The sequence below is a fragment of the Dermacentor silvarum genome, chromosome 6, assembly GCF_013339745.2.
Source record: "Dermacentor silvarum isolate Dsil-2018 chromosome 6, BIME_Dsil_1.4, whole genome shotgun sequence".
In the NCBI taxonomy this organism is placed as follows: domain Eukaryota; kingdom Metazoa; phylum Arthropoda; class Arachnida; order Ixodida; family Ixodidae; genus Dermacentor; species Dermacentor silvarum.
Window position 1 is genome coordinate 136,507,648 of NC_051159.1, and position 23,281 is coordinate 136,530,928.

At 46.8% G+C, this 23,281-nt stretch overlaps 1 protein-coding gene across 1 annotated transcript in view; it reads right to left on the bottom strand.

Moving 5' to 3' along the window:
• The window catches only part of LOC119456077 (glycine receptor subunit alpha-2), a 106,749-nt gene extending 83,717 nt beyond the window's left edge, over positions 1 to 23,032 (bottom strand). Inside the window, exon 1 of the mRNA XM_037717676.2 lies at positions 22,463 to 23,032. Within this exon, the coding sequence (XP_037573604.1) occupies positions 22,463 to 22,593 (131 nt within the window). The 5' untranslated portion in view covers positions 22,594 to 23,032. The remainder of the gene's footprint in view (positions 1 to 22,462) is intronic.
• Positions 23,033 to 23,281: the final 249 nt, after the last annotated feature.

A 23,281-nucleotide genomic window follows, 5' to 3' on the forward strand; every position in this document is an offset into this window, starting at 1 on the left:
CTTGTCACAACTTCTCTTTAAGTTCTACTACGCGACTACGCGGCTCTTCCGTCACGACAACAAGGTGTTTTATATATTAAAAGATAAAAAAGAGTATTGATCACGTCTTTGATCTCTTTCATAAAGCAGAATATATACGTAATAGAGAATATATATAGTACCATATATAGGAGAGTATAGCGTGAATAACACATATTAAGAATACAAAAGCCGGTTTTTATAATAGCGCAGCGTTAATATTTTGAATAATTCATTATTTCCCGCTAACAAAGAATGTTTAATGAAAAGGAGCAATGAAGCGAAGTTCTGGCAGACCCCTTGTCAATAAAAGCGCTTCATCCGCGGTTCGGATAGCGGAGGACGAAATCGCGGGTATTTCCTACTGCGCACAATAGTAGTGCTCCGAAGGAGGAAAATGCAAGTGTTTTCGTCTGAGGATATTGTCTGGGCAAGTTAAAGATCAGGACGCGGTCATAATTAACCGGGGCATCACTCCTTCAATTCCTCCTCTCACTTTGCCCTTTCTACACCATTCCCAACAGCCAAATAGTGCAATCGACATGCCGAACCTATATCAACTCTTTTGCAAATGAGGAAGTAGGGAATAAAATAAAATTAGGAAGCATTGAACCGAAGGAAAATAAAATACGTAAATGCTTGTTCAGATGGAAAGAAAAACACAAACACACGCACTAACGTTACTTTCAGCACGTAAGCGTCAACTTGGTACAGTCATTGAATGAGTTGGCCTTACCCATATCGTAAGTTTATAGAAACATCTGCACCTTTGAGAGCACCAAAACGTCAAAAACAACTAAAGCAAGTATTTTCAAAAGGACTCGTGCTATTCTTCAGCTGCAGGAACCTTTGCATAATAAATGCAATTCGCATTTCCAAAGACAGCGAGGAACGGCACGACAATGTACTCTTCGCCCCGTGAGACAGCACAGCCTTTACGAAATAGCAGGCACGCACATTTACGACATTCGATGTGCGTCTGCATTCGGGCTTCTCCGAAAGCGCGACGCTTGCCCCTTCCTTCGGCTGTCTCGGTCCCATGGCACTGCTACGTGTCCACTCACCTATTTGTGTTGTTCTGTCCTACTCAGATACATTAAAGCAGACGCTGGCACCTACAAGATGCTGTTTACGAGCGCGAGTGTAAACAGCTCCGCGCTGTTGTTTACGGTTCCAAACAGCAGCGTCAGGATATCAGTGAAAGGGGCGAAGGAAAAGAACTGGAACACTATTTGCCCTCCAGAGATCTGCCACGTCTTAAAGGGATCCGGCCTGTCGTTAAACGCATTTGAGACTCGTATTGAACCGAAACGCTCGTGCTTAACCGATGCCTCCATGGCGGGGCATGTGTTCAGCCTTTTTTTTTTTCTTCTTTCGGTATCCACAAAGGTAAATAAAATTTGTTTTTCAATATGAAACTTCTATCGCCACAGTTCCTAGACAGATTTTTTCGCTATCATTTCTTCCAAACAAGTCCGTTCGGACAAAATCGGTGAGGCCTCTACCACGAAGCGTAACATCCTCGCAAAGGAAGTGTGAGTGGCTCCCATTAGTCGAGGCCGCGGAACACGCCTGAGGAAACGCCACCAGGAACGGAACAAATGTGAAAGTTGGAAAACTGAAGCGTTTCCCAGATCCTCGAGCGCGAAATTTGCATAAGTGAGCGCAAACGCGTTTTCTCTATATTCGCCGCTTCTACGCGCACGGCATTTTTTATTCTCTCTCTCGCTGAACGGCGCACCTTTGTGCATACGCGCCTGCGCTCATTAAGGAAAAGCGCCTTGTCAGGCGGCTCTGAGATACGACCCGGCCACTTTCCGTCATAGCGTGCCTCTTTGGTGACACTGAGCGGGACGCGTCACTCATTATACTAGCTGGTTGTTTTGGAGATGCATGCTCCGGAAGGGACACGCTGAGGAAACTGGAAGTTTAGTCAGGGCGTTCAGATGAGCGCATCAAAGCGCTCGTGCTTCTTAATAAAGGTCTGTCTCAGTGCAGGCCGAGCTTTGCCATAATATTGTGCCCAGGAATAAGCAACTTATCTCGTAAAGAAATGTGAGGAGCCCCGCTCGTTCTTTCTTCGTGTTCTGTGCGTTGCTTGTATGTGCCGTAAACGCGAGACTGCCGCTTTAAGAGTTAATGCACTTCGCGATAATTCACTGAATTATGTAAACGAACACCATGCAGTTTTTTTTTTGTGTGTGAGCGTGGAGACGATGGCCGTATGTTTGGCCTACCAGAAAAAAAAAGTGCGATCATTCTTTGCCATATAATTGTCTTGACTGCGCAGTCTACAGTAGATGATTTTCTATTTTTCACAAAGGTGGGGCATTACCGGCCATATATAGAAGCAATTTTGGACTGGTTAACCGCATATAAGAAAAAGAGCGAGTTAGTCTTTTGTAAGGTAGGTAGAGTTAAATGGAGTCCAACTAGAGAGGTTGGAAGGCTTCTGGAAAAATGTCTCAAATGTTCTTCGCAGCCATAGCCATTAAAGAACACTGAGAAACGGCGATCTGAAAGAAAACAATGCTTCCGCAGAACAGCTTCAAAATTTTCTTCACACTAAAAAGGAGTAATGTGTGTGCATAGTATTCAGGTGAGTTACCTGCCTGATTATTCAAGTGTCCGCGAGGTGTTTTTTTAGCTGCACCGACTTTTTAAAAGATTTTCTGTGGCAGATAGCACATTTCTAAACTTTGAGCTAAATTTCTCTATGAGGCGGCCCATTATTTGAACGACAAATTAAAATGGTGAACTGCAAAATTACCATATTTACACTAAATACCCTTTTAATTCGTTAGTAAAATAATAGTTTTTTGGTTGTTGGTAAACGTGGAAATATTTCTTTCACGATTATTTCTCTGCATTCAGCGCACACTTTTAATCGACTATATATACATATTTATGAAGGAGAAGAAAGGAAACCGAGGCGCCCAATGTTGCTTAGTCATATCATAAGAAGCCAACAATGAATGACGCCAAGAACAGCATATATATATATATATATATATATATATATATATATATATATATATATATATATATATATATACAGCGTTCACCGTTCACCGTCGCTACTGAACCTATGGACCGAGTCATTTCTGCACGTCCTGAACGTCTCATGGGGTATTAATGTTGAAAAGTTGTGGAGAGAGAAAAGTTCATCAAACAGACAGAACACTTCCTCTGAAGTGTAATTTAGCACCTACCAAAAAAAAAATGACAGAGAGGATAACGTGGCCGTTTCGTTGGAAAGCTTCTCCTTATAAAGCAAGCGCTTTAAGTACTATACACGGCAGGTTGCCTGGACATCGCCCTCCACTTCGTTCTCAAATCTGAAGCTTTGCGCTTCTTCGCTATCTAACTAAGTTTATCGAGCTCAATGTTTCTTCCTTAGAGCGAGGCAGCGGGCTCTTTGGGGACCCATATCTTTCAATTGACTGTTTCCCACACAGGAACCAATTAGTCCCTCGTGGAGGCCACACGGCTGCAGCCGCCGCGATAAAGGCAAGAGATGTGCAGAGAATACTTTTAGAAGTAATCCTCGACTCGATGCTTAAGATAAGATACTGGAAAAGTAGAAAATGTTCCGAAATTTCATTTTAATTGGCTGAACGACAACAGGGGATTCCACGCAGAGGGTGCATTCACATTGTATAGCTCTGAGGAAAATTTCCGCGTGCCATTATAAATTGGTGCTTTCCAAGAATGGTCTAATAAGCTAACTCTCAGGGCCCATTGTTGGATTGGTTTATGTTAAATTCAATATCAGAAGTCACCGCTGACCCATGTTGCAATTACTGCGGAAGCCAGAACCTTATACTTCTCTATTTTGGAAAAACCGGTATATTTTATGATGTTCCATGCATTCTCAAACTTCCACTTCGCTGTTCGCGCTTTAAAAAAAACAAGAAAAAATGTTTAGTTATAGGTGAATATGAAAATGAAAGAGACGGACATTTAGCGCAGCTGTATGACAAACACGTTCTGAGTATTACTGACATGAACCCGAACGAGTTTTCTATTTCTAACGTCGTGTGCTTTCATGCACATTACCGTGAAACAGCTAAGTCGGAAACCTCTTTGTAATATTTTCAGCATTTGCGCCTTACTAAACGCATCAGCAATAAACACAAAGGCATGAAAGAGTCTAGCATCCTCCGCCTCATCCAATCATTCGTACTCAGCCAGATCACGTATGCGGCAGCCTATCACCGATGGTTCGTCGCAGAAAAAGCAAAACTCAACAGCCTCATTAGGCGAATACATAAACAAGCACTAGGATTGCCGCAACACGCCAGCACAGACCTCCTTCTTAAACTGGGATTACACAATACCCTCGAGGAGCTTATCGAGGCGCAACAAATATCACAATACGAGCGATTGGCCAGGACTAAGTCAGGCCGCCAGATACTCGAGAATCTCGGCATCTCTTACCACACCCAACACGGCGACAAACATGACATACCACGCGATATCCGAACTAAACTCACAGTTCCACCGATACCCAAGAACATGCATCCCGAACACAACGAGGGCAGACGCGTCAGTAGAGCCAAAGCTATGACTAAGATTTTTGGTCACAACGAGGAAGCGGTATTTGTCGATGCAGCACGCTATCGGGACCGTCACCGCTTCGTAGCTGCGGTCGTAGACCACACACATCAATGCAAAGCAAGCGCATCAATCGCCACAAGACACGTAGAAACGGCGGAGGAAGTGGCTATCGCGCTGGCGATAGCTCACACCAATGCCTCGTACATCATCAGCGACTCTCAAACGGCCGTGCGAAACTACGCCAACGGCAGAATCTCCCCTGAGGCATTGCGGATCCTTAATACAGGCAAAACTTATGAGGCAGACAAATGCGTACAAATTCTCTGGATCCCAGCCCACACACCTCTTGATCAGCCGGAGTTCAGTCCAAACGAGGTGGCGCACAACGTGGTTCGAGGTCTCACGTTCCGAGCCGGGTTCGAAGAAGCAGCCACTCGAACGGACACCTCCGCGGTGGTGTGGGAATGGGACGATCGGCTCACTAAATTCTGTGACATTACTCAACATTATCGAATGCAAAGGCTTGAGTATCCACCACCTCACCCCAAGCTCAATAGAGCCCAGTCCGTTCAATGGCGGCAGCTACAAACACGAACATACACGAACCCTGTCATCATGAACCATATATACCCCGAATTATATACAACCAATCTATGCCAGTATTGTAACACCAGAGCCACACTAGATCACATCCTATGGGCATGTCCAGCATTAATCAGCAATACTGGGGTCGCGGCCTCCAATGAGAGCCTTCGGGCGCGTTGGGGGACTGCGCTGCTCAGTTCAGGCCTGGACCAGCAACTGTGGGCTATCCAGCAGGCCGAGGAAGCTGCCGGGAGACACGATCTCTCCGCTGGCTCCTAGGTGGGAACCCAGCCCAGCAATCTGCCGGAAATAAATAAAGTTCTTCTCTCTCTCTCTCTAAATAATTCATTACAATGTCCCAAAGGAGACTAGGTTATTAGAGACGTCGTACTGCAAGAATTCTGATTAGATATGATAGCAATAAAGTCACTTAGGCATCACAGCAGTATTAAACTGCATTTGTGGACTCTTTAAATGAATTCATTTGGGGATGACTTAACGAGGTTAGCATTCATTGGTTGTGTAATCATTCCTGCAAACTGCATGCTGGTATCATAGTAAAGCTCCGCTATAACCAATGCCAGTTTTCGGCTTTTATTGCGATAGCAACTACGCAGACGCTCAAGGCGTGTTCATGCCATTGCCGTTGGCACCACCGTTGGTAAAAGTAAACTGTTTTTTCGAGTCTGTCGCTGAATTGATGTGGGGATGACTTAACGAGGTTAGTATTAATTGGTTGTGTAATCCTTCCTGCAAACTGCAAGCTGGTATCACAAGAAAGCTCCGCTGTAACCAATACCAGTTTTCTACTTTTCTTGCGATGGCAACTCTGCAGACGATCAAGGCGCGTTCATGCCATTGCCGTTGGCACCACCGTCGTCGCGTCGTCTCGTTATCGATGGCGCAGGGTTAGAGGGTCTCCTGAGACGCGGAGTGCATTTGGATGCAAAAACAACAAAACAAAGTGGGCGCACTGTCAACGCTACGCTCTCTCTCCTCGATGTCGGAGCCAGGGGACGTGTTCTGCGACGATCACTTCGGAGAAACTATCGCCTTCGCGGGACGTAATGCTCAACCAGCTAATCATCTCATCCGATTTTGCTCAACCAGCCAATCAGCGCCCTCCTGATGGTCGAGGGGATATTATCGCCGAAAGTGATCATCGCACACTATAGAGTTCCTGCTGTGCTGAAGTGCGTGTGCACTGTCCTGAGCGTAACGGACAGCAAGCTTCAAACTAACGTTGTATATTGTCTAACTCTCTTCTTTACGACTTCTGGTTGTCCATTTGCACTTTCAATTACCCTGTACTTGGTTGTCAACTTTCTTGACCTCTTCCTCCATTCCGTGTCCACGTTTTTGAGGTACAGATATTTGTTCACTTTAGCCAGCCATTTCTTTTCAACCACGTTTCTTAGGTTCTTATTCAAAGCGAACTTGCTCTGCGCTTCTCTGACTTCAAAAGTAAGCCCAACCCATGTCACCTTGCATTGGCTCATTTGCAGTTTTACCGTGGGCCCCCAAAGCCAGTCGGCCACCGTCCTCTGGTTAATCTCCAACCCCGAGAACATTTCTGATTTATAGCTCAGAAGTGCATTTGCGAACGTTTCGCGCTGGCACCATTACACTTTACAAAGTCCTCGCATCACCTCGTATTTATTCTAGCCTCACAATGCTCTATATTTCATTATTGCTGCATTCCGCTTCCCTTTCATTTTTAGGTTTACACCTTTAGATTTAAGATTTCCGAGACCAGCATCTCTATAGTGTACTGCTGTGACGAGTGAAGGTCTGGAAACCACGCTGCAACGCCTCGCTACGAACTTTGCTGGCGCAAAGGGGGTGCTTAAGCGCTTCGTCTCAACCGAAGGCGGCACGCATAACCAAGGCTGTTATGATCAGAATGCTATGATCAGAATGCAGCGCACAACGACGTGCAGCTGCTTAGGCCCTGCTCTTTACCAGCGACTCTAACCTTCTGGAGCGACCGCTGCAGTCACCGAAAGTAGAACACAGCCCACAAGTTGAGAGCTGATTCACCCCTGTTACTAAGCACGGTGCACATTTTTTCTTAATGCTAAACTCTTGCTCCTTTCTCTGCACTGCGCGAAGCACAGTGTGTTGGCACCTCCCAACACAAGCAGGAAGACGCCTGCTTGTTTTTTTTTCTGTTTTTTTTTCTCTTAATAAATGTTTTTCCTCCTCCTCCTCCTCTTCCTCCTCCTCTGCACTGCGCTATCTTTCACCCTGTTGACCAGGCTCTCGGCAGCCTTGCAGAAAATTATAGTGAGTTCCTGTTGACCTCCACACGTTATGTACTGTGTATTCTTATGTTTTTCTTTTTTTTCCAGACGTCGCGGAACAGCTTCGTGGCATTCTCAAACATTAATATATTTTTCAATAGTGTTTTCTGGCCGACTAGCTGGTGATTCATTCTTCGTGGCAATATTACAACCCATTGAAAGCGTAGGAAAAATAAGAACGCACAGGACAGAGTGCTGCCCTGTCCTACCACTCGTTGTTTATCGTATAATTTGTATATGCAGTAACACAGCTATGAACATTTTTGTCATTCTCCCGGCAGAGTGCAATTCGAATCATAAATTTCTTGTGACTCAGAAAACAGCATGCCACCTTTTCAATATTCTCTTCCAGCACAGCAGTATTCATATGTTCATATCTAAGGCACCTAGCTGCAGAAAACCCTAGATCGTTTTTTTTTTTTTAGTATGAATTGCACCTGTAATATCTGCAACCTCCTAGAGCTTTTTCCTTCCCCGACGCCATTTCCTGCCTTATATCGCTAGAAAATAAACAGAAACATGCAGAACAATCTCAATGTACCCTCACTTCACGTGCACCAGGCAGCTGGTTTTCATGCGCAACGCCCTTCGAAGAAGTCACTGAAAAGTCGTCTCTGGAGTTGTCTTTCCGACAAATGTGTGCCTGTGCTGCTACTCGGCGCACAGAGATTTCAAGAAAAAATACCCAAATGAATATAAAAGTGGCAAAGAAAAGTTCAACAGTTTAACGCTAGAAAATTTAACCACGGAGCACGAATATTTGTATTTGGTGCGTTACTTAACAGTAGCAAGCATGGCTAACCTGAGACGAACTCCTTGGTTTTATGTACATGTTGCCTCCCGAAAAGCTTCGGTAATTGTCCAATCAGAGCAGTAAAATAACTGTACGCTGCCAAAGGGCTGAGGTCCATATGAAGGATTAAAAATGGTACGGTACCAAGGAGCCCCCAGAAACAGAGAAATGATATGTTATATACAGCTAACGTTGAAACAAAAAACATACGCAGAAAAAAAAACAAGCAGAAAGTACAAAGCAAGTGTAACAGCATTAATTATGACTCACGTAGGAACAGTTCAAGGAACTTGTTTACGCCACTAATCAATCCCCGAAGAGCATTCAATGTTTCTAATTTTATGGTGACTAATTATACGGATGCTCCAGTTACATTGCCACTGCCGCCGTTATCGTGATGTCCCACAATCGACGGCACATGCGCGACTCGTATCATGTTTGTTATGGTTGTTGTTGTTGTTGTTGTTGTTGTTGTTGTTGTTGTTGTTGTTGTTGTTGTTGTTGTTGTTGTTGTTGTTGTTGTTGTTGTTGTTGTTGTTGTTGTTGTTGTTGTTGTTGTTGTTGTTGTTGTTGTTGTTGTTGTTGTTGTTCCTTTGTGCACAGGACCATCAGTCTCTTCGCATAGTTGCGTCCTCTTTCAGTGCTTTGGCAATGCCAACCCCATGACGAAGAAGGACCAAGAGGAGGGGGAAAGACAACAGCAGGACCCTCTGAAGCGGGGCGCCTCGCTGAGAGACAGCAAGCCGCCCTCCTCAGCGAGGCACCCGAAGACCAGGAGTGGGCCGTCCAGCGGGCCAGGGCCATTGCCGGGGACCTCGGAAAATTTCCTCGTGCGATGGACCCCTGGCAGCCTAGCCCCGGGCACCAAGAGCAATAAGCGTAAGACAAATAAAGTTTATTCCTATCCTATCCCATCAGATGATTTACTGAGGCGACGTAGAGACCCTGTGTATATGTATGAATGAGTCATCTGCATGCACAATCACTATGAAACCTTTTTCATAAGCCTGACGCACTCATGCTGATCTAGATGTTTAAGCAGCATGCATTGTCTTACCACGAGAAGTATACTTTCTCTTCAATTAAATGGCCTGCTTGGCCGAACCTCGGCAACTCTTCTTGCTTTTTTGTTGCTGTTGTTGGAGGCCAAACGACATACTATGGTGCGCTATTTGTCCATCAATATTAACGAACGCGTCACTTAGGTTCCCGAAGTGAACACAGAACAAAACAAGCAAGACAAGCAAGGCCTCAACGAGAACTCACCGCTACTACCGTGAAATATTCATCTTGGGCCATTTTGCACAGCCCGTGATCGAGAGTGGCTTCAAGTTGAGGCTGCAGCTGTTGCCAGTAGTGCAGGGAGAAGAAAAGCTAGCACTATACTTAAATACCACCCTCTGGAAAAGTTTTTTTTTTCACTGTTACTCGAATTTTTATGGGAAAATGGTATGTTCTCACTTATGTTTACACTCTTTCTATGGCATCCTTTCGCCTTTTCGCAATAGTTATTTGCTGTACTGTGTAGCTTTAGACATAAGCGATCTGTAAAAGGAAGTGATAAAGTGTTTGCGGTCACGAGCTTGACAGCAACAGGAAACAGCACGTTGATAAATCGAGCCGTCAGCCGCCAACGAGCGATACTGTACGCACTCGCATTGCCATTATCTGCACCATGCATCGTTTATAGGGTGGTGTGTGCTCAAAAATCGATGAACACACCGACACTTGCTTCCATATCTTATCATGTTTTGCCATAAGAACCACCAAAATAAATATGCACTGGTCTCACATGGTTCAAAACGCGCTTGATGTTGTGAAAAGCGTCTATACCTTTCACGTTAGTGCCTGGGCTCAAGGGCAAGAGCAAATATTTCGGGGCCAGCACTGACGTATTTTGCTCTAGAACATATTCACATCAGCTGCAGGGCTCGCCATCATACTTACACTGACGGCTTCGTTACACCTGCATCGTCGGCCTATTCGTGTGCGGATACCGTCTGCAAGTGTTACCATCTCTGCCACTCTCAGTCACCGCACATCAGCTATACAGCTACTGAACTAGCTGCAGTGCGGACAGCTTTGGTTTACATCACAGAATAAATGCCGAGTCTTGCGTCATCTACTCTACTCATGAGTGGCACTGCGATTCCTGAAGTCACCACGCACGCAGGAAGAATTCGTCACGAACATCAGGCGCCCATGCATCAAAGGCTACGAACTACATCACAAAGCTGTGTTGCAGTGGTCACCAGTCCACTGCGGCATACAAGGCAACGACCAGGCTGGCTATGCTGCCAAAGCTGCACATGACACTTCACGAGAAATGGTCCAGATACACGTCTCGAGAAAATACGCGGCGACACTGGTACCTGCGAACGCTTGGCGTTTACAGCGATCCCTCTGGAGAGATGCAAGCCATCACTACCGAGCCCTATATAAAATGCACTCATCTTGTGACGCTTAAATGCCGCGAGGCCTCAACAGGGGGCAAGACCAAGCATGCCTTCACCGAATCATAGGCAATGTGGCCTACACGAACTACTTCAAACGCAAGATTCAACTGACGGACTCGCCAATGTGCTCTGTCTGTAACGCCCCTCAAGACGTGCAACATGTTCGGTGCGACTGCTGCCACTAGTTGTCAGAGAGACAGTGTTTGAAGATGGCACTGCACCTGTGACACGACTCGAGCCTGGAACTGCGGTACATTCACGGCCCGTCACCAAGCACCACCTTCCACTTACGCACCACGACAGCGCTGCTCATGTCTTTGCGGGCTACAAGCCTTCACAAAACTCTGGAAATATATCTGTTGTGTTTATGTGTGTGTTTTTGTGACTGTGTGTGCTGCTTATGTATTTATATGATCACTGTGTATATCATAATTACCATCCAGCACCTGTAGTAACATGCCAGACAATCAGCCAGGCTAGCATCTCCAGCATAGTCCTTAAGGTTTGTATCTCTATATATACCAGTATATACACTTGTTTGTTCTAAAGTAAAATAAAAAAACACGTTGAATGTGTATCATAAAAAATTGATTTTTTTAACATACTACTCTTGTCTTCGTTTCATGCAGCTCGCGCTGAATGGTTCGACATACATCAGGTGCCAAAAAAATTGCCTTAGAAGCCTTTTTTCTTTTCTTTTTTCAACACATATACTTTGTAAAGAAGGATTCTAAGCAATTAGTAGCATCCGCAAACACCGCTGCTATCCACAAATATTAGAGTGGTTTACTAACTTGTACTCTCCTTAACGCAGACTTTTGTGCTATATGAATGCTGCCCGCTCATGTGACATGCAAGGGTTGAACATTGAGTTGAAATATAGAATAGAATCTCGGTTAACGGAAATCGCTTGAACTGAATTGCTACGTCGTTGGTCCCATGCTCGAGCAGCTTCCCGTCGTCTTTCCTGCCGCGCCGCTTCTTCTTCCGAAGACAGTTACTTCTTCGTGCTCGCCATACTCGTCGCCTAACGTCGGAATGCTCTGCGCAGACAGTGCTCGCTTTTATACAGCTCGGTAGACCCCCTCCCCCCCCCCCCCCTATCTCTCCCCGAAAAGCGTCGCACCGCCGTACGCCACCGTCTCTCTCTCCTTGGCTCCGCCCACCTGTCGCTCAGCGCGCGCTCTCCCTCTCTCATCCTCACCGCTCTCCGACCACCTGTGGTTGGTGCGCGCTTCGCAAAACTGGTCAACACTCGACACGGTTCAACCTCGGCTTTCAACAGCTCCGCTGTTAAAATGTTACTGAAAATAAAACTGAGCGGCCAATCTCAGCGGCATCGCGACAGGCATCGCTGCTAGCGCCTTTTCTTTTTCGGGTTCGTTCACCAGTTATCGCTAAGGCTGCTTTTGCTGGCGTTCGTTAGTGCAGTATGGCTGTATAGTAGTCATGACTTGCTAGGGATTCTTTGTATTGGCAATGCCCGTAATCTGTGAGCTTGCTTAGCATTTCTGATTGAGGCACAGAAACGCCCGCACAATGCGCTCACTCTGGAGACGAAGGTCAAGCGTTATCGATGACTTCGAGAGATTGTTTCAATAAAGCGGACTTTTTTTATTAAATCTCACTTTTTTTCTTTGTATAATTATGTTTTGGGCTGCTAACTCCAGTCAGAGGCTGCGTGCAAGTAGGAACTTTGTTAGAAGAACTTTTCTCATCAGCTCCGCCACACCTACTATCTGCTGTTCACAATAAAGTATCTGCCCTTTAGAAAACAGCATCTTCGGTACCGTGAAGGTCGACCTCTCGGTATATGAAACTCTTGATAAACGGAGCTTATTTTCTTGGTCTCTTGAGGTTCATTTTAATGAGAGTTCACTGTATGCTAGTTACGCTCCAAGAAGCAGGTTAACATAAGACGACGCATGCTCATCTATTTCGATATCCACCATGTTTACAATGCCGCTTGCAAGTGTCTTATTTAGTGTTATTGGCATGCAGAAACAATTCAAAAAACAACATTTGAGCACACCTCCAAAATAAATGTATACTTTAAATTCGCTTGGTTAAAAGAATTGCTCTTGCTAAAATTGCTTCTAACCGTATTATTTTATTCCATTAAAGGTACAATTGAATTCGGTAACGACACTGTATGCAATTTCGCTCCACATTAGCGGAAGCTGTCGTGACAATGTTTGTAGTGCGCGACGGGCCCGTGGCATTTTCCTGCAAGTTATCATGTTGCGTGCATTTTATAAGCAAATAGCCTTAAAGCCCACAGATTCCTTATAATTCAATTACTGACTCAGTCATGAGAGCAGCAGAGCCAACAACGTAGGTCCTTCTCTCTTCGTGTAAGCTTTTCCGGTTCCGCATTATAGTTCAATAAAATTATTTTAGTATTAGATAAAATGTTGCTTTACTGTATGTCAATAAAGGTTCGGTAATGAAGGAACCTCAAATAACTGGCTGCCCTCGAAATGACAAGGTTATTGTGTCTTCATACACAGTTTGCTCTGATGCCGATGAAAGAATATCAGCGCTAGTAGAAGAAATAATACCATCAAAAGAGAGATTGCGACATCATCATGCCCACAGCGCGGTTATACGCCTACGTTTTGAACAAATAATACATGAATGTCATGCGCCACCACTGAGGAGAGATTCGTCAATGCACAATATACTGCGGTACTATGGCTTCCGCTGTTGTCCCTGCTTAGTTGTCTCCTGCTTAGTTGTCGTAAAGCCCACGCCATAGTAAACGCACAGCTGAGTGCTCCCGCGATACCAAGAGGCACCTAAATTAACTAATATGAACCTGGCATTCAACTTGCTCTTCATATAATCTCATTCCACTTATACCCACTGCATGACATTCAGGTAAGTCTATAGAAATGCAAGACGCATGCCTCCGAATGGTTCTGAATAGCTACAACAGAAAAGAAAACAGTTGACTCTGAGCGCTTTTGCAAACTTATCTTAGAGAGTTATAGCTCACACGCCCCTTGTGAGATCTGGTTCAAAATGGGTGTTATACAATTTGCACGCGCACCTCGACACGAAATGCACTCTCCATGATTGTATTGTTCAGTCACGTTTACATGGTCAAGCATCTGCAGATCCAATCTTGACAAAAGCAACACGCCTGTTCCTCAGTTATATAATGACTTCTTCTCGTCTTTATTACCCGCACGCGCAATTCCCTACAAGCACGAATTCTGTTCACAAATGAAGCCCTAAATCATCCGGAACGTTTTTATTGTCACCATAAATATTGATCTCGCCGCCACTTTTTCCACACGAGTACGTTCACTATACCCCTCATGTGATACAGAAATCACGTTCGGGGAGCGAAATATCTAGCGCTGCAGGTGGTTGTCTTCTTTTTTTTATATTTTTCCAGCCACAGCAGCTGCTCTCAGTCATGAAAAAAGCTTATTACCGCGATCCTATCGCGTCGCTGTGTTTTTCTTTCATCCTCGGGCTTTCTACACCTCACAGCGTCACTGAAAATGATTCCGTCCATTGCCACCGCTTCTATCTGTCTTGCTAGAACGATTCATAAAGGCAAACACTCAGCTATCGCCCATGAAGCGCTCCTGAAACATCGTCGCACACCTGGCTGTTCTACTTTCTAGTATGAGCACATAAATGTGGAAGCGAAAGAGACGTCCGAACGTCCGAACCCTAGGAGAAGATTGGAGCTCAGTGTAGTGGATGGCTTAGTGAATGACAGCCGCACATAGAAACGAGTTGAGGGAGTACAACAGGTGAGAAAAGAGAGCAAACGTGAACAATTTTCCAAGACATACAGGAAACCGTACAGAGATTTAGCGCCACTGGATTACACTAAACATCAGCGCCCCGTTTTGATGTTGCCCCTCTCACATTCACTCGGTCCGCTCTCTAACCATAAAGGCTAAAAAATCGAGGGCACAGTTTCCGGGTGGTGATTGGACGTATATACGAATCGAAGAGGGCGAGCAAATGACCACACTGCAGAATTCCTTCCACATAACACGCAGCTGGCCGAGTCATCATTCATTCTCTGATCGCAAGCGCAAAAACGCCCGCCGTGCAGGCCATTTTTCACTGCAGTCGCACGTGTCACCAGCTATTCTTCTGCTCCCATCTAGTCCATCAGATGCCCCATAATGCGCAGTTGCTCGCCTGCGTTGCTCATCTACCTCGCTTGATTACTACAAGTTCCACTGACTCGATTACGGCGGGATCCCTGCCACCATCGGCTCATGCACCACTACAGTGAAATATAAGGAGCGATATGGCTGAACAAATGTCGCGGTGCCACACGTTTTGCGATAGCAGCCATTTTCCCACATCGTGAAATTCATCTAGGCTTACTTTAGGCCCAGACCTTCGTTAGCTGTTCGCCTGAGACCTCTAAGAGGAATGAGGTATTCAGTTACCGGGCATCTCAATTACTCTGAAACGCGCGAAATGGGTCCACTAAAACGCTTCGTCCATGATGCGTGCGTTCTTTGTACATCTGCGAATGATAAAACTAAAAATGCATCGCCTATATCTTTTTCATTGACACACAACGAAACTCATTCCCTTACCATAATTCTTCAGATTTCTTAGCGCTCATGTTGCGTCCTTCTTGTCCGTCTCTATAGTTTTGCTTTAGGCACCTACAAAAACTTCGTACTCTCTCCTTCTTCCTTCGTGCCTTTTTTTCCCTCGTTTAACTGAAGATGCATCTATGAATATACCATCATAAATATCGCGCCGTAAGGATTCGGCGAAAATGACGTAATCGCTGGCACAAGCTTCAGTCGCTCTTGTTTATTCTAACAAGTCTGTTGGTACGAGCTTTACGTGATGCAATGCTTTTATAATTGATATGTCGACACCTTCTTTTTATGCGTGTCGTTAACTACAGTTTAAAGAATTCTGGGGTTTTCCGTGCTAAAACCGAGATAAAAATCAATTATAAGGGATGCCGAAGTGCGGGGTTCCGGATCAATTTTGGCCACCTGGGGTTTCCTTACCGTGCACCCAATGCGCGGTACGCAAGCGTTTTTGCATTACGCCCCCATCAAAATGCGACCGCCACAGCCTGGTTATGATCCCCCGCCCTCGGGCTTAGCTCCACAACGCCAAAGCCATTACGCCACCACGGTTAGTAAACTCTATTTTCCAGAAAACATGAACCAAACTAAATTACACTTTTATTTCATACTCTACATCACCATTATGCTTTCACTGAAACTTCGACAGTCAAGACTCATATAGCTGCCAATTAATTTTCAGCAATGGTTAACGCGTTCCCTAGTGCAAACTTTATTCCTATCACACTCGCCCATGCTGCAACATCTGCAACAATCGCTTTTGAGTGGACTGCCGCAGGTCCTGAAAGAAAGAATGCACGCAGGCTCGGCATCACTTGAAGGCTGCAAGTTCAACATGACAGCGTGCATTTAGATGCTAATGTGATATGTCGGCCTAGACGAAAACGTAAACTTATTGAATGTTTCCAGCTCTCAAGCGTACGTACATAATCAAGAACATTCGTCACATTACACGGATGCATTTTTTTAGATGGAGCGACTAACAACTAATTAGATTACTTTGACAACATAAATTACAGAGTTGCACGGTAAAGTAGGAACTCAGCCTTGTTGATGCATCTTGCGCGAAAGAAAAAAAAAAGCACTCACATGGAAACCGCCGCAGAGTCAAAGCTGCAGCGGCGTCTATGCCTCTGTACCTCTTTTCATGGGTGTGCGTCTTTTTTCGTTGTCTAAGTGGTTACAATAGTCTTACAGAAGTCGGGCTCATTACGACGGAGCCGAGCTATTCACTTACGAAGGTTGGTAATGAACTTACGCAGACATGCGTAACAGCTCAGCAAATAGAATTCGCCAACGGCAACGTCTCTACAATGGGCCCTCAGCCTACCAAGACTGCACGAATAATAGAGACGATGGTCCAAGGAGAGCACTCTGCTATGCAAACACCAAGCTTAGATAGCTGACAGTGCAAACATAAAGTCGCCGCCAAGTTACTGGTGTGGTGCAATGCCAGCAAAATTGCTTTGTTGCTTGCAGGGGGTACTCTTCATTCAAGGAAGTTATTATACGGCAGACTGCATTGTAGTGCATATTCCTGCTTACTGTGCATATATATCCTGTTTCCCTGCTAAACACAAGATAGGTTAGGCAGTGAAATCACGATATGGTGAAAGACAGCACTGTAATGCGTGCAAAAAAAGTGTTTATGTGATAAAAGGAACGCATCCGTATTAATGTCGGTGGCCACGAGCGTGTCAAAAAACTACAGACACTTTCTTTTTCGTTCACGTACTCTCACTTAAATGATTCGTGTTAAATAATTGTGTAAATAAGTACGTTTGAAATAGAGCGCAGCTAGTTAAATTCGGTGGGGGTTCTTTAGAACATAGCATTCAGGGCAAACTGTTCTCCGGTTGTTTGCGCATGACGCAGTCAGAATCGCGATCACATTTTTCTTAAAGCACTCGTAACATACATACGTCAGACGTCACTCACAAATTAGGAGACATTATCAAACGTCAAACTTTCATGTTTGGTTTGTATAAAAATGCTTCTAGTGCTCGTTGCCATGCAGGTACGCTGTATGGTGGCCCAATGTTATACTATTTTTTTTCTTCCCCTTCTTTTCTTCTTGTCTCGATCAGATCATAACGCTGTAGTTTGTCTCACAGCACAAATTTCAGAGTAAGTTCTGGCGTAAAAGCGACGACTATGAGACGGCATATTCATCGGTACCCCGTGTTCCACGGTAAAGCACACATGCTTGTCCAGTTCAACAATATCCTATGAGTAGCACACCTCCATTCATCATTTCCAGTTTAATCTGTTCCTGCAAAAAAAAATTGCCGTGGTTGAACGCGGTTAAACCAAGTTTGCCGAGCGATAGCACGGTTTTGCTTGCTTTTGGAAAGGCCACAGACGCTGCCCGGCGCCGTCATCAACTATCGTATCTGCAGTTGCGCCACAAGACAATAAACAGACGCTGCGCGGCGCGGCAGTGAGCGAATTGACCTTTATGCTGCGTTTCGCTTCAACGGGAACTAAGCGTCCCAAAAACGGCGCATACGAAGCTACCAGCACTCGGCGCACTGTGTACCACAGCAGATCGGCCTTTGAAGTTGAGAGCCACGTAAAACAACCAAACATCTTTCGCAGCCGTTCATTCTGTCGCCAGATCGTATTATGGCTAGGGTTCCCGATGATGAACGGCGCTCAATTGTCGATCTTTCCCTGAAAGGTTATTCCCAGCGGTATATTGGCGCTTTAGTTAATAGGCCCCTGAAGACTGTGAACAGGATAATTCAAGCCTACAAGTATGAAGGTCGCATTCAGGATGCACCCCGAGCGCCCCGCCCTAAAGCTACCACAGACGATGAAGACGCCCTCATAGTTGCAGCTGCTGTTCGTAACCCTTTCTTGCCAGCCCCAGCAATACGCGAGGACTTGGATTTGGACGTTTCGGACACCACTGTTCGACGTCGCCTGCGTACTGCGGGCCTTCGCAGTCGCGTCGCAGCGCAGAAGCCACTACTAACGGCGGCAAACAAGGACGCACGACCGCAGTTCGCTGAGCTGCACGAAGCATGGACATCAGAAGAGTGGGGTCGCGTCATCTTTTCGGATGAGTCGACGTTTTCGACGCGACAAGACCAAAGATTGCGTGTTTGGAGACTACCAGGCACACGGTGAGGAAAACTTCCTGCTTTGAAAAGCAATTGTTTTAGTTAACGTCACAATGCCACGCAGGAACGACCCGGACAACGTGCAAGGTGTTTCTGCCAGTGGGAGATCGAGTGTGAACGTGTGGGGTGCTGTTTCAAGATATGGTTTAGGGCCCCTGCAACGTATACGTGGACACTTATCGTCGGAACAATACTGCAACATTTTGAACAATGTGCTGTTGCCATATGCGAGCAGTTTATTCCCAGACGGTGATTACCTGTTCCAACAGGACCGGTCACCGATACACACGGCGCGGGCTGTCAAGGAGTTCCAGGCGGAGCTGCACATGCAGCTACTGGAATGGCCTCCGAAAGGAGCGGACCTGAATGTGATAGAAAACGTGTGGGGCCGTCTGAAAGCTTCTTTGGCAAGGAAGCCCCTTTATTCCGCGACTTCGGACCAGTTGTGGGCGCAAGTCAGCAACGAGTGGGAAAGGCTGAAAGCCGATCGGGAGTATGTTCGATCACTTTACGACTCGTTACCGTCCAGAATAGCTGCAGTCGTTGCTGTAAGTGGTCACATGACTCGCTATTAGATTTGCTCATGTTTTTATATTTGTTCTCATGGTCTTGTTTAACTTGAATTGCAAAAGTGCAATTTTCTTGAATAAAAAATTTAATAATTATCCCTCTTACACTCACTTTTTTCCTTCACGCGCCAATCTTCAATCCAGATGGACCTTGAAATGCAGAAGGTATCAGCTCAGCGAACAAAAAATGCGGCTAGCAGACGACGAACAAGCGTATCGATGACGTAATGCGCGCGGTGGAAAGAGTGTTTCGCAAAGCACATGCTGCGCATGTGCAATGTTTCCAACGATGGCTGTTACGCGGCGCTGATAGTGCCGTCGGCCACGCGCTCGCGTGTTCACCCTAACAGTGCTCACCGCTGTACACATCGCAGATCACTTTGAAGTTCAGAGCCGCGCGACCGCGCACTTTGTTCACACCGCAGATCGCATTCAACATATGGGCGCCCACGCGGCCTACGCAGCAGCCGCCGGTAGTGGCAGGCTAAGTGCCAGTCTGACCTTGGCTGAGCTTGAAGGTCAAGATTTATGGAACCAGGTGTTTTCTGGGTTTCTACCTGGAGCAGTAGAGCTATCGCTCTAAACTTCGGGTAGAAGTCATCTACGATTACTATTCAAGTATGTGAACAGCTGAAACACGTCATGTATGAGGCGTGAACTGTAGACATGCTCTTGCCTAACGATTCTCTCTGGACACGCTGCCCCATCTAGCGACGCCGCTGCGAAGTCCGCATGAAGTCCTCTGCATGGCCTCTGAGATCATGTGGCCTCTGAGATTGCACCGGTGGCGCACCGGAGCGTATGTTTCGTGTACTACAGCCAGGTTCAGCTCTCGTGCTTCCCTCTGGACACTGCTCTGCCCTCTAGCGACACGCCCGCAAAGTCCGGGCATGGCCTGTGAGAAGCGTAGCACGCCGGTGCGTAAGAACTCCTAGAATTATTCCCTTGGAATCCGCGGAAATTCGGGGCGTGGTGCGCTATAGCATGAGGCTGCTGCACTTGAGAACCCGTGTGACGCGAGTTTGACTTCGCCCAGCACGGCAGAAATTTTAAATTATCTTTAGATCGCAGCTCTTAGGCGCCCCTTCCTGCCGCAAGCGTTGGCGTTGTTCCTCGGCGTAACCGAGCGAGGAGCACAGTGAAGGATGAAAGCAAATGCGGAGCGCGTCGGGAGATGAAAGACGGCGATAGTGAAGCAGGAGGGTGCAGCGGAAATATGAGGCCGAAACGGAGGAGGAGGGTGTGGCGAAAGCGTGAGAAGAAAAGTGTAGTGCCGCGCAAGACGGGCTTTGCGGCGGCGATGGCTACGAGATGGAGCGCTGCATGACAGGAGGTCTGTCTGCGGCGGCTGGTGTGAATCGTGCCCACGCGACACCCACGCGCTGCCCGTCATGATCTCCCGTTAGCGAGGCAGTCGCGCCCCACTTCGCTCCGTTTGCAACGTGCCGCACTAGACAAATTGTCCGCGCCAGCCAATACATCACGAAGTGAAAACACGTATAGAGCTGCGCTCAAATTTCGCATTAGGGAGTACCGCAATCGTCGATGAATTCCTTTTTTTCATTGAAGAACACCGAACGAGCTTAGGCCCCAACCTTAGACAGCACTTTCTTCGTGATCGGCCTCAATATTTAGACTGCACAATCTTAGGTATCGGCTCATATTATTGCGAGAGCAATTATATGGACACTCCAAGCGGATTTCCGCCGTCGTCGTCGAGGTTCCGTATAAAGTCGAAGGGTTATAAAATCGTCGCCGCGTGCTGTATGCTGTATGTGCACGTGAAAGCACGTGAGGGACGGGTGCTTTCACGGAGAGCGAACGCACGGCGGAGAGCAAACGCGACGTCTTCCGTTACGCGAAAGGCTATGGGGGGATGGGAGGGAGGGAGGAGGGAGGGAGGGGGGCGACGTTGTGCTGCGGCACCAACTGAGTATCTTGCGACCGGGGGCAAGGGGAACGGGCGACTCAATCTCGCTCGCGAAAGGAGGAAAGCAGGAAGTCAGCGCGGGAGGGAGGGGATGCGGCTTCTACTCTTCCAGCAACTGCGTACTTGTACTTTGCGCGGCTGCGGGTGGTCGCGCGCACCCTATCTTGAAAGCGACCTGCACCTTTGTATGCGCTGTGCTTTCGCCGCTCAGTTTCCGTTGAAGCAATAGACTGCAGGAACCTTCGCTCGCTGCTGCCACCGCACTTGATCACGCCAGCGTTTTGACAGCGGTTGCCTGCGGTCATCGAGTGTGATCTATTCATGTGTCCTTGTGCGCGCTGACACTATGTTTGTTAGTAAGCGAATGTGTCCAAGTTTATACAGCCGATAAAGCTACTATCCTTACTCCGTATAGCTCTCTACTAATTTGCTATTGCAATTGGTGGTTCGCCTATCGGGCGTAATTGCGACTTTTTTGGTTAAACAGTTAGATAGGCGGAAAGAAAACTGGTCTGACATGCCGAGAAGGTTAAAAAATTAATTAAATGATTGGGTTTTACGTGCCAAAACCACGATCTGATTAATTATGAAGCACGCCGTAGTGGGGGACTCCGGAATAATTTGGACCACCTGCGGTTCTTTAAGGTGCACCTAAATCTAAGTACACGGGTGTTTTCGCATTTCGCCCCCATCGAAATGCAGCCGCCGTGACCGGGATTTGATCCGACATCATAGCCACTCCAAGATGTTATTCACAGTAAAATAAAAGACCTTACCAGGATCGCCTTCCAACAGCATTAATTTCTCATAGCACCGAGCACCCTGCTTATTGTAATATTCGTTGTAGGCTGTACAAGTGAAGGGGGGATGGATAGATTGTTTAGTAAAATTATGCTATGTTAAAGTATGAGAAGAACAGCGCTAAAGCAGTAGATACGGGTACAAATGCTCTGAAGCTTTTTCTTTTTCTAGTTTTGTAACGATCCTCGGCCCTGTCGGTAGTGCACCGGTGCACGTGATAGTAACAGCAACTTACACAGGCGGCTGTCTGAAACTCATTTCTAATCTTTCAAAACCAGCTAGCTGTGCACAAATTCGTTTGAAATAGATGCCTGCAAGAATGGCTTGTTTTCATGATCGCAGGCCGGCCAGATATATGATCCCTTTTTTCTTATATGACCAATAACGAAGCCAGGAGCTGACGATGCTGCCGTATTCTGCTCTAAATCATTTATCTTATGATAAAACACTATGAAATGAATCAAATCAATTATCTTTTCTCTCTACTGTCACATGTTGGTATATCATGACTCTAATACTTTAACGAAGGCGGATACCTGTTCATTATTAGCGTCTAATAAGAATTTTGTAATAACAATGTCGCCTACATGCATGCATATATCGCACTCACAAACACGTGTTTCTCCCTGACAACGTGGTTCTGTGTTTCAACTTCCGGAAATCACAGGTGCCGCGCAGGAAAATAACAGCAACGCAAGCTTCTCAAGAGTTGCTTCGTCGCAAGACTCACCTCTGTCCCAGAGAAACCGGCACTGTCAGCAGCAGGAGCAGCGCCAGGACGCGATGCGCCGACGACAGCGGGTTCGGCGGTGTCATGCGCCTGGTCGCGTCACGCGACAGGCGCACCGCAGGCGCAGGCATGAAATAAATCAAGCGTGGAGGCGACGCCGGGTGTCACGCCACGTGATCACGGCGCGGCATGGAAGGAGAGAGGGCCGAGTGGTCCACCGGAGTGAGCAAGGATGACGATTGGGAAGATGCTGGAGGCGCGGAGTGCCCGAGGAACGCGGCGGAGCGGCACGGGCGAGCACGCGGCCAACCCACTCTACGGAGAGAGTGACGACGCTATAAGGCGCCCGCGCGAGCCAGCGCACGGCCCCCGCGTGTTCGGGACGCGGCAGGAACGGCCGTGGCTCGGCATCCCCACGAGTTCGAGCGCGCTCATGCCACGCGGCGCGCTGCTCCCCATCCTCCGCTGCCTCCTCGCCCTCTCGTCTAGTGGGCTTCCCTTCACTCTCAGTTCCGTCTTTCATCCTTGCCCTCCTTTCCGGGCATCTCTCGCTCGTTGCCTGCCGCAGCGCATGCGCACCTCGCGCTCGTCCTGAGCGTGAGGCGACCAACACGAGAATTTCAACAGAAAACAAGAAAACGCGGAGCTCCAGACGGAGAAGAATGCTAACCGGCGGGAAAGCTCCGCGCTCTCGGTGTTGTTATTTAATTCCCCACCGGCTCTACCGCGTGCTCGCGCCGTAGCGGGTGACTTTGTCGGCTGTTTATTTTTCTGTTCCTCTCACTCTCTCACTCTTTCCCGATTACCGTTCTTCTAGCG